Source organism: Bidens hawaiensis, unplaced genomic scaffold, assembly GCF_021521415.1.
Source record: "Bidens hawaiensis isolate Kalapana, Puna unplaced genomic scaffold, B.hawaiensis_p1.1 tig00029948_1, whole genome shotgun sequence".
Lineage (NCBI taxonomy): Eukaryota > Viridiplantae > Streptophyta > Magnoliopsida > Asterales > Asteraceae > Bidens > Bidens hawaiensis.
Genome location: NW_027494984.1, coordinates 269,980 through 281,025, shown reverse-complemented (window position 1 = coordinate 281,025; position 11,046 = coordinate 269,980). Strand labels below are relative to the sequence as shown.

General features: G+C 32.8%; 1 protein-coding gene across 1 annotated transcript; it reads left to right on the top strand.

Moving 5' to 3' along the window:
* Positions 1 to 8,428: 8,428 nt before the first annotated feature.
* Positions 8,429 to 9,362, top strand: LOC143579777 (uncharacterized). Its single transcript, XM_077062984.1, has 3 exons — positions 8,429 to 8,447; positions 8,904 to 9,152; positions 9,265 to 9,362. The coding sequence occupies exons 1-3, from the start codon at positions 8,429 to 8,431 to the stop codon at positions 9,360 to 9,362; spliced, it is 366 nt and encodes a 121-aa protein (XP_076919099.1).
* Positions 9,363 to 11,046: the final 1,684 nt, after the last annotated feature.

Genomic DNA, 11,046 nt, shown 5'->3' with positions numbered 1-11,046 from the left:
TTAAAAATAACTACATTTTTGCTCTCCTTTTCATCAAAATAATACTTTTTATTCATTTAACATTAGGTTTTATTTTTTTTCTTCACTTATATCCATTTTTAAAAATTATTTAACAATTATGAAGAGTGAACATTACTTCTCTAAATTTAACTATAAACAATAAAATTTTATTTCATCTCTCCCTACTTCACCAAAACTCTACAAATTAAAAAATACACTCACATAATTTAGAAAACCCATTATGAAGGCTCTAAAAGCTAGTTTTCTTGAGTCTTAACAAACACATTGAACTAATAATTATGGCGAACCCAGTGATCCACAAGTATAAGTATAGATGATTGATTCTTAGGGACCCGCACATGCCACATACCTCCTACAAGCTTTTGACAAATGGCATCACATTTTAAAACACCTGTAGATTATGACAAATATATCTTGGTTATGAATCTCGATTATGCCCTCTTCTTTTAGTTTGATCATAATTAAAGTTCAAAACAATTAATTAAGGTGAGGCTTAAAGGATATTTTTCTTTTTTGTGTGTTTAGAAGATAAGAGTTGGATAAGGTTAGGTGGTCAATTTTTTGTTGGTGAAATATCAATTTGTACAATGTCGTGGTCAGGAGAAACGGACAATTCTCACCTACTTCTTGTTCTGTAATCAGACATTCTTTCTCCAAATACACAAATATAAAACTTTCATTTTTATATTTATATGTGCTTTTATAATTAATATATTATATCAAAAAATAAAACGAAATGATGTCAACATTTAGCATAATGGTATTCTTCCAATATTTTTGGTCTTAAGTATATTTATGCATACTATAACTATGTGTTATAGTTTTATAAATTTCACTATTTTGTTATATAATTGCCACAACAGAATCATCACTTTTTAGTCGAGGTTATTGTAAGATTCTCTTATTTACTAGCTAGAATTTCAATAAGAGCATCAATAGTGGTTCTATAAACATGTGAAAAACATCATATCCTGTCCAATCATGTCACTGTCACGTAGGTGAAAACCTTCCATAAAAAAATTTGTATAGTTTCATCCATCAAATATAATTAAATTATATATATATAAAATTTAGTGACCAAAAGGGGTGATGTGGGTGATGAGGATTGGTTGAAAAGGGATGAGTTTTATCTTTTCTCGTCACATAGTCACATGCACCCAAAGCCGTTCTCCCTCCAACGATGTCTCTTAAAGCCCTTGGAAATGCGAATACCGTAGCCGTGTTGTGTGTGTTTAGAGGGGCGTTTAAAGTTGTACCCACAACGGACCCTCTTGTTTGCCCTAGTATACACCTCACTGTCGAGAAGACATATCAATGTCACGAACTCAAAGATTAATAATAATACTAAAAACGTATTCAAACATAATAATGTTGTTTCTACTTTATTTTAACTAATGACACCTATACATATAGTTATAGTTACAAAACTTCTTATTGTAATATGGTGTTTGACTTTTTAAAGAGTCTTTGCCATCTCATCGTCTAGAGTTCTGTATTGATCGTCATGACATTCTTGGCTAAAGATTATTCTTTTCTTTAAAAATACTTTTCTTTAAATAGAGAATCATTTAGCTTTAAAAATGACTTATTATAATCGTTTACATTTGGGAAAATATGTCCATCCTTAAGGCCTAAGGGTTAATTATTTATAGCACCCATTTTTCTCTTTAACTCTATGAACATCCTTACAAATCCTCATATTTTCACATCATCTCAACCTCTAATTTATTTTTCAAAATCAAATTCTTTTTATGCCAATGTAATTGGCTAAATTTAAAATACCGAGAAAGGCAAAAGTGAAAAGTGTTAAAAGAATTTGTGACTATAAAAAACCTCATTAAAAATAAGTTAAAAAAAATAAAAAATAAAAAATAAAAAATAAATCATAACTAAAAATATAAATAAAAAACGAAAAAAAATAAACACTAAAATGTTTTTGCCATTATTCCCGTTCAAAAAAAATATAATGAAATAAAAAAATTACGAAAAGACACAATGCCGAGATCAAAGGCACAACGACGAAATGAACAAAAGACATAATTATAACTAAAAAAGACACAATAGATCGCAACATATAACACAATGACGAACAAAATATAGCATAATGTTGAGTAATATTACACAATATAAAGAAAAACAAAGACACAATGTTAAGGAAAAAAGACATAACCAATGACAAAAATAAATAAAAAAACACAATAATCTTTTTTACTTACCATTGTTTTTTTTTTTTGAAACAAGAAAGACAGTGAAAACATTTTTGTTTTTTTTTTTACTTTTTTCATTTTTTATTATTAATTTTGAACTATGATTTTTTTATTAATCTTTTTTTATTTTCTTAAAAGTTTTTTATATGATTATAAATTCTTCTCATCCTTTACATTTTGTCCTTCTTTACAGAATAACTTGATCTAATGTAATTATATATACAAATTTAATTAAGTTATTATAGTATACATTGTTAGCAATTACTAAACTTAAAATTAAGATAAAATATTACATATTTTTGTTTTCTTAACAATTACTGCAGTTAAAATTATTTAAGTTAATAATAAATATAATGTACAAGTAAATTCTTATCGTAACATCATCTGCATCCATATATTTGTGAAAGGACGTGTGATGTGTCAAAGGATGTGTGATGTGTCACATGGATACAAGCAACTTGTTATCCATTAGGGGTAAATTATTTGTGGAACAAGGTGGGGTTATATGATTAGATTATGTGTTAGTGGGTTTACATGATTTTGTGAATGTGTGCTAATGTAATAGCCTTTTTCTTAAGAAAAAAAAATCTTTGTAGCTCATAAAGAAAAAATCTTTGTAGTTTATAGGACTTAAACCCATAATCTTTAGGTGTTTAAGAGACTTTGTCTTTGTCACTAGGCCAACCACCAACCCCAAGACGTGTTAATTTAGCAGCTTTACTTGGTCTTGATCGTGTATATTGAGTTGTATAGACGTGTTTATCTTAACAAATTCATGTATAATGAAGCTATGGGACCTGTGATTCGCGTAAATGTGAGTTTGGGGTTGGGGATAATCCATAGCTGATAGTTAGGAAGGGGAATATGCGGCCTACCATGGCCACTTTCATTAGGCCACTTTCATTAGATTTTTAAACAACCCATAAAGTTGAAAAAATTATGGATTAGAGGAGTGTAAAACTTATAATTCAGAAGTCGTACCATTGATTGTCGATTGATTAAACACAATTGGGACGAACACCACGAATGTAGGGTTCCGATCCAACATAACAAAAGGGGCAAGGCCAAACATAAATTATAATTGGCTTATTGATGACGATATCTTCAAAATAACTGGTAGGTTTGATTGTTTCTTAGTTGAAACGATAATTATATGGTACTATTGTTTGACTATTTATTACTTATTTGTGATTTATTATTCTAGGAATTAGGATTAACAGTTAAGTATTGTTTATTATTCATTGATGATTATTTATTTGTGATTTGTTTATGGTTTATTAGTTTAGGGCTTAAGATTATTGGTTGAGTATTTGACTATCTATTTAGGATTTAGGACTTAAGGTGAAATTTAAATTCTTTGGTCTAAAAACCGGAAAAATTTCGGCGATTTCTTCAACCGGACGACCGAATAGGTATGGAAATATTAAGTTTGGCTATATAAACCTAAATAATCTATAAAAAATGACTCTAGTAGAATAAATTTCTCGATCCGTCAAGTCTATAAACTCAAACATTTTAACATAATTAAGTAGAAACTATATAATTTATTGTCTCTATAGTCCTACTTTTGAAATGTAACAAGGCATTGAAAACGTACCTTCCCATAATCGATTGTCCAGAAACTTTTGCCGATCACAATCTTAATATGACAAGTTCAATATGTCCAGCAAGTCTAGCATAGTTTTTATTAGGATCGTCTAAACTGCTCGTCGCTCGCTCGAAAATTGCTCGTTCAATTTCGGCTCGGTTTGGAAATGAGCCGTTCGGCTCGGTCCGATTTGGTTTGGTTCGCTCGGTTTGGTTTGTTTTTGCTTGAATTATTATTTATTTATTATATATATTATGTGTGTGTATATATAATGTATTTTTTAAAGTTCTTGAAATTTCTCTATTTTGTGTTGACTTTTAAGTTTAATTTAAAACTCTAGCTGCTCATTTTATATACGTTTTCTTGTTAACTTTGTGTTTTAGACATTTTAAGATTGAAAGTCTAGACATTTTGGAGTTGAAATTCTCGAATTATTGATATTTTTAATTTTAGAAATTTAAAATTAAAAACTTTGTACGAAACCAAGCCGCTCGCTTTCAAACCAAACCAAGTTTAAGCATTAAAATATTGCTCGTTTTTTAAAAATCAATCCGCTCGGTTCGGATCGATTTCAAACCAAACCAAGTATAGGCAAGGATGTGTTCGGCTCGGTTTGTGAACAACCCTATTTTCTATATACCATCTATCGTTCTTTGTGTTCTTGAGTTCACTTAACGTAAGAAAGAAAAGGAAAGGAAACACTTTCATTCATTTCATTTGTTTTCCTTCTATCCAATTTCTTACAAAATGAAAAGATAGAATTTGCTCCACAAACATCCCCCCCCACACACAGACCCTACACACTTTCCGTTCCTTTAATTTTTTAATTAAATGAAACTCAGGAGCATACTTTCTATTCTATTCGTTCATTCCCTTGCCCTCATTTAATAAATCTCGGGAGCACAAGCCTCCTGTTCTTTCCCTCTCCTACATTTCTTTTCTTAAATGAAACTTGGGAACATAAATAACGTTGAAACATTTTCATTTCAACTTGTATCCCCCCCCCCGGCCGGGAAAAATGAAAGGACGTTTTGTAGTTGGTGGTACGGGTGTGGTTGATAAAGGGTAGATTTAGGGTCAACTTCTGGTTTGACAATGTTTCATGGATTGTGAAAGGATCCACTTAGGGTGTGTGACCCCATTAACATGACCAAAATTGATCATATTTTCAACGACTACCATACGTTTTTGAAGTGTCTCTAACAATACCACTTTACCAACTATTATCTCATAATGATATAAGCGAACAATTAAAGACGCGTCCATCCTATTTTTTAATTAAAATTTAAAATTAAATCATCTTTATACTTCACTCCTGATATATTAAAATTTTGGTTTGACTATGTAGTTATCTAAATTTCTGAACGTTAATGATGTCAGATTTGAGTACTAAATTTGGAATTTAAATAAATAAATCCGTCTTTCAAAAAAATATATATCTAAAAAGTCGTAAGGTAACTTTGTATAATATTAACCAAATTCTAAAAATGTTTCAATTAAATCACCAACTTTCATAATTTTAATATGTCACGAGTGTTCTTGAGATTGTGGAAAGGGAAGTGTAAAGATTATATAATTTTAATTAAAAAAACAATAGAGATTCAATGTGAAATTAGACATGGTCCAGTCTAAACTGCAAACCGACCCAAGCCCCGGCCCACCTATATCTAAAACACAACACTAAATAGGCTCAATTATATTTGGGTTTGGAAATAGGCTGAAAGCCTGAAACTTGACAAAAGTATCTGGGCTATATTAATTTGGTATTTATTTAATTTGACTGAATTATTGTAGCCCATGGCGAGCGAACCCCCTAAAAGAACAAAGGTATTCGGGCTGATAGGGCTGTTCACGAACCGAGCCGAACCGAGCGAGCGTCTGCTCGAACTCGGCTCGTATTGAAATCGAGCGGCTCGGTTCGGTTCGGTTCGAATATAGGGAAACGAGCAGAAAAGCCTTGCTCGAACTCGCTTGGTTTACGATCGAGCGGCTCGGTTCTGCTCATTTTTGCTCATTCACGATTTCTGAAAAATGGTGACTCTCGTCCACCATTGATTCCAAACCCATTCCGAAGATGTGGCATGACCAGAATTAGCGCCATTGTTGCTGCAAAGACAACTGATGTAATCAGTGACGATTTGAGAGGATTAATTACATATAACAAGCTAGTGTTGATTTGAGGGGTATGTGGGAACGAAGTTCCAGTAGCCCAATAAGCGTTCATATATGCAGTATCTTCCTCGTTCTTGACTTCTTGTATTTGTTCAGGGTTTTAGTACCGAAATGCATATCCTATCCATACCCTACGGGTAGGGTCGGGTATTAAAAACCCGGGTATTTAAAAAACGGTTTCGGGTTTTTATTTCGGGTCCGATTCCGGGTTAGGGTTTTTTGTGCACCTCCAGTCAGAGGTGCACATTCGGGTATTTTTTTTAAATGGGAACTGGGTAGCAACCGGACCCACCCGACAAACCCATGCGAATACCTACCAGAACCGGGCATAGGGTTCCAACCCGAAAACCGGGTACAACCGGGTGTTTTATTTTATAATTAACAATTTAAAATATGTTTTGGTTGTTGGAACTGGTTCCATCGGCAATATTTGAACGTTTGGAATCGGTTTTGGGCTAAAATACACACACATACAATAAATATATAGGTTAGCTTTATGTTTCATTACACCACCTGTCTAACTCTCAAACGTACTCTAAACTGTAAACACGTTAGCAATGACAAACAATGATGAAGTAAAGTTTTTATGGTAATCGAAACCCGAAGATGCTCGGAGGTGTATGGACACACTATGACGTGTGTGATATGACGGATGCAACGAAGATGGCTCCATGCAAATACACTGGGGAATTTTTCAAAGTGATGTCGACTCTACTTTAAGAAAACATACCAATAAGTATTGTGAGGAAAAAAACATTTAGACGCACTCAAAGCGGGGTCCACCTCGGTAACTCCCTGAAACCAAGCCTAATGGATTAATGGGCGTAGCATGAAGACGACGAACGGGGATTGTTATTTTACCTTTTTACATTTAATAATGCTTATCGTTGTATAACAAAATATTTGTCGTTATGATAATGAAATAAAGTGGTTGTTTATTATGTTATTGTTTGTAATGTGGAAATTTAAAAATTGAAATTTGAAGGGTAGGAACCGGTTCCAACAGTTGGTTAATAAGTCGCTTATAACTATTGGTTAATAGTTTGTAACTATGTGTAATGTGTAAATTTAAAAATTGAAATTTGGAGGGTAGGAACCGGTTCCAACAATTTGAACTTTTAAATGTGAATTATTGTTGTAAGGAACCGATTCCAACAATTATGTATACTATATAAGGATCTGGTTCCATCCAATTTTATATCACCTAAAAAATTAGAATTAGTTCTCACTTGGTAAGATTCTGGGCCGACGACAAGGAGTAGCTCTTGGTACAGTGTCTTTTATAATACAGTGTCTTCTACACTTTAGGAATGATAATGCAAAGGCTCAAGCACAAGAACCGGGTTGTGATTCTTAGTATCGCGTTAAGGATAAATTTGATGAGGAGATGTGTTTTGTAATCGGGCGTACGAGGAATCAAGTACTTACCAAGTGGAATCGTATAATAAGAATTCTTGAAAGGTTTCAAGAGTTATATTACGCATGGGGGGCCAAATTGGGATTTGATAAAAGCCTGAACTAACACCGACCTTGTGTTGTTGAAGAAGCATTGACGCTTTATGCAAAGGAAAATGGAATGCCTTTTAGTAAATTAGCTATTTGGGAGTTGTCCGGAATTTGGTAAACCGAGAGTAGTTTGAAACTTTGAATGTTGTTTAGTTGTTTAGTTTTAGTTTGAACTAGGATAGTGCCCGTGTTATACACGAGTGTAAAATAATTTAAGCGTCATATATGTATATATTATAAACTTAATTAAATGCAAATGTTATATTTATACAGAAAATATAATTTTAGATAAATTATAAGACATTCCATTGTTATTTTAATTAAAATACAAAAACATTCAATAACTAACAGAGATAAATGAAAAGTTAAAATGTCTTTATAACTTATACCATGTGTACAAAAGACATATATTTTAATTTTAAAACTTAATAATCTAATGAAATCAACATCCAAAGTGTCTTGTCTCATACACAGTAACTGAAATCAACATTCAAAACACAAATACGTTAGGAAAAAAATAATCATTTGTGGTAACATAAAAAGTACTTAAAAGAAAAACTTACATTCTCTAAGTAATGCTTGAACATGCATAGAATCTGAGATCTGGTAATTTGTAAAGCATATTAGTAAAGAGAAAAGATGCGATACGCTAATGCCTTATCGTACAAAACGTACGCGACATCCGGGAGCGCCAATCTACACCTTCGATTCAGTTGCGATCAGTTGAGAAGATTCCGTATATTTTAAGCGAGAAGGGTACGATTGTCTTTTTGGTTCGTAATCTAAATTTGGTAATTTGCGTATAAACGGTTATAATCCTGATATTTAGCTTAATCAAAATCAATTTCTTATTTACGAACCAATTTTAGTACCGAAATCAATCAATTGAGTATACGAATCTGTTTTCAACCGATTTTCGATTTATGGTTTTGAAATGGAAGACGATCATCAATGTAAGTTTTTTGCTCTGTTTGAACTAATCGAAAGTAGATGTATACTATGTTTCTAATCGGACAGTAACCTGTATGTTAGTTTCTATGAGAATCACATGATAATTGATTAGTTTAGTTTGTGAGCGTGTTCATATTAGGAGTGTTTAACATGGTTGATTTTTGGTGTTTATAGTATGAGCGTATCATGAGTGTGTTAATATGATTGATTTTGATGTTTTAGAATATGAGCGTGTGCATATTAGGAGTGTTTAACATGGTTGATTATTGGTGTTTATAGTATGAGTTTAACATGAGCGTGTTAACATGATTGATTTGATGTTGTAGAATATGAGTGTGCTACGAGCGTAACATGCTAGTGTTGAGATTGATATTCATTTTTATTCATGCTTTCTGCATGAGCGTTTCATGAGTGTGTAGTATACGTATTTTATTTATTTATTTATTTTTTGTGTGCAGATGATTCAAGCATTTTGGCTGAAGATCAAGGGGTTGATATTATTCCTGAAGTTTCTTCTTACAAACCTGTTAAAGGAATGATGTTTTCGTCAACTATTCAAGCATTTGATTTTTATAGTGAATATGCTAAGAAAGCTAGATTTGGGGTTAGCACAGGTGGATCGTACATGCATGATGGTGTACTAAGGACCAAGTATTTTACATGTTGTGAAGAAGGTCACAAGCCAGGAAAAAGTTATGATTCAAAAGGTGATTGTAATGAATCAAATAAGACATTATAAAAGGAGGAAAAGGCCCGCAATTAGGTGTGGTTGTATAGCACATCTATAGTTAAAATTTGTTGATGGTGTAAATTTTGAAGTACATGATTTTGTTGAAGTCCATAATCATAGTATGGTAATATATTGTGATATGCAGTTTTTTCCATCAGCGAGGAAGTTAATACATGCCCAAGAGTAAGCTATTTATGAGCTGTCTAATTTGAACATGAGACCTGTTAAAGCGTTTAACCTTATGAGAACACAGTATGGTGGTTTTGAAAAAAGTAGGTGCAACTAAAGATTATTGTAACATTTGCTCGAAGGGCAAAATACCTTGCTTAACTAAGTTTAGGCTTTCTGGTTTTTTACTGTATTTTTGTTTAAAGATTCTGGGTTTTATAGTCACTTTTTTTACACAAGCGTTTCACAATTGTATCACAAGCGTTTTTAGATAAAAACATTTTATTTATAAAACACGCGGTTTACACCGCGGCAGACCATGGCAAGTACGATTACAATACAATATTAAAAAACGAAGACAAAAAACTAACATCATCAGACCCCATCAGACCTCATCACTCCTTGTTCTTGATAATCTTACACCCACCTTCCTTGAACTCCATGTTGGTTGACACTGTTGAAGCCGTGTCAACCATAGTGTCATACAATGAGTCGTAGCATGAAGTCTGTTGTTTTAGGTACTCAACAGCTTTTGCCTTGAACTTACTATCTGGTTGCAGCTGGAGTTCATTATATGCATCAAGAGTTTTAGATTTCTCTTGAAGCACATAGTTTTTTCTGCTTGAATGACGGTGAGAAACTTCTCATCATTTGGCTTCTCAAGATCCAACTTGGCTTTAACCACGATCTTCACGGTTCTATCACATAAATACATTTTTTTGGATGTTTTTTTAAGTTTTTTGAGTGATCTTAATAGAAAAACAGATGTGATATATATAGACATAAAGTTTAAATTTTGCCTCGAACTCACTGTCTGGTTGCAGCAGGAGTTCGTTATATGCATAAAGAGTTTTGGATTTCTCTTGAAGCACATATTTTTGTTCTACTTGAATGACGGTGAGAAACTTCTGATGTGTTGCAAAACACATAGCGTTTTTATCCCGTTTTTGTGTTGTTTTGTGCGTAAACCGTTAACGATTATTTATTATTCTTGCATGATACATGTTTGTGATTATTTTAGATTCCAATGTTGAGGAGAGCGATAAAACGAGTTAAATAGAGAAAGAATCAGCTAAAACGGAGCTCGGATGAAGCCGATACGCGCGTACGAAGATAAACGAGCTGGAAGTCGAAAAACATCAGAAAATGGCATGGCCGCGCTACGCGACCAGGTCATACCATTCAAGCAACATGTAATGGATTCCAACATGTCCCAAGGCTGCCAAGAGTGTTCAGAAATCATAAAAACGTCTATTTAGTCTTTTAGTGGGCCTTGTGGGCTTGTTTTAACCTGTTTTATATTAGGAAGGGGTGTTTAATGATATATTTAAAAACCCTAAACCCTATGAACGAAAATAATCATCATTCCAGACTTCCAAGATCAGTTTAAGTCGAAATACCAAGGAGGAGGAGCAGCCGGTTCGTTATTTCATCACCCGGTTGTCGGTTTTGAGTATTTTAACGATTGTGAGTTTGTTTTTGAGTGTTAGACATTCATACAAGTTGTAATAAGATTCTAATGAACATGTTATCATATTTATCTATGCTATCTGCTGTTCATTCATTATTCTTGGCTAAACTTGTTTGAATCACCTAGGTTTGATGTTTAATGGTTGATTTATCACTTTTCGGGTGCCGATTTCGTGTTTGATTGTTTAGTTATTGTAAAGTTCATAATTTGTGATACTATTCCATGAACCTTG

What these genes read in the sequence shown, in the direction of transcription:
- LOC143579777 (XM_077062984.1), top strand. An exon ending in AAAAAGTTATGATTCAAAAG is followed by an intron (nt 9,153 to 9,264) that starts GTGATTGTAATG and finishes TAAATTTTGAAG; the next exon opens with TACATGATTTTGTTGAAGTC.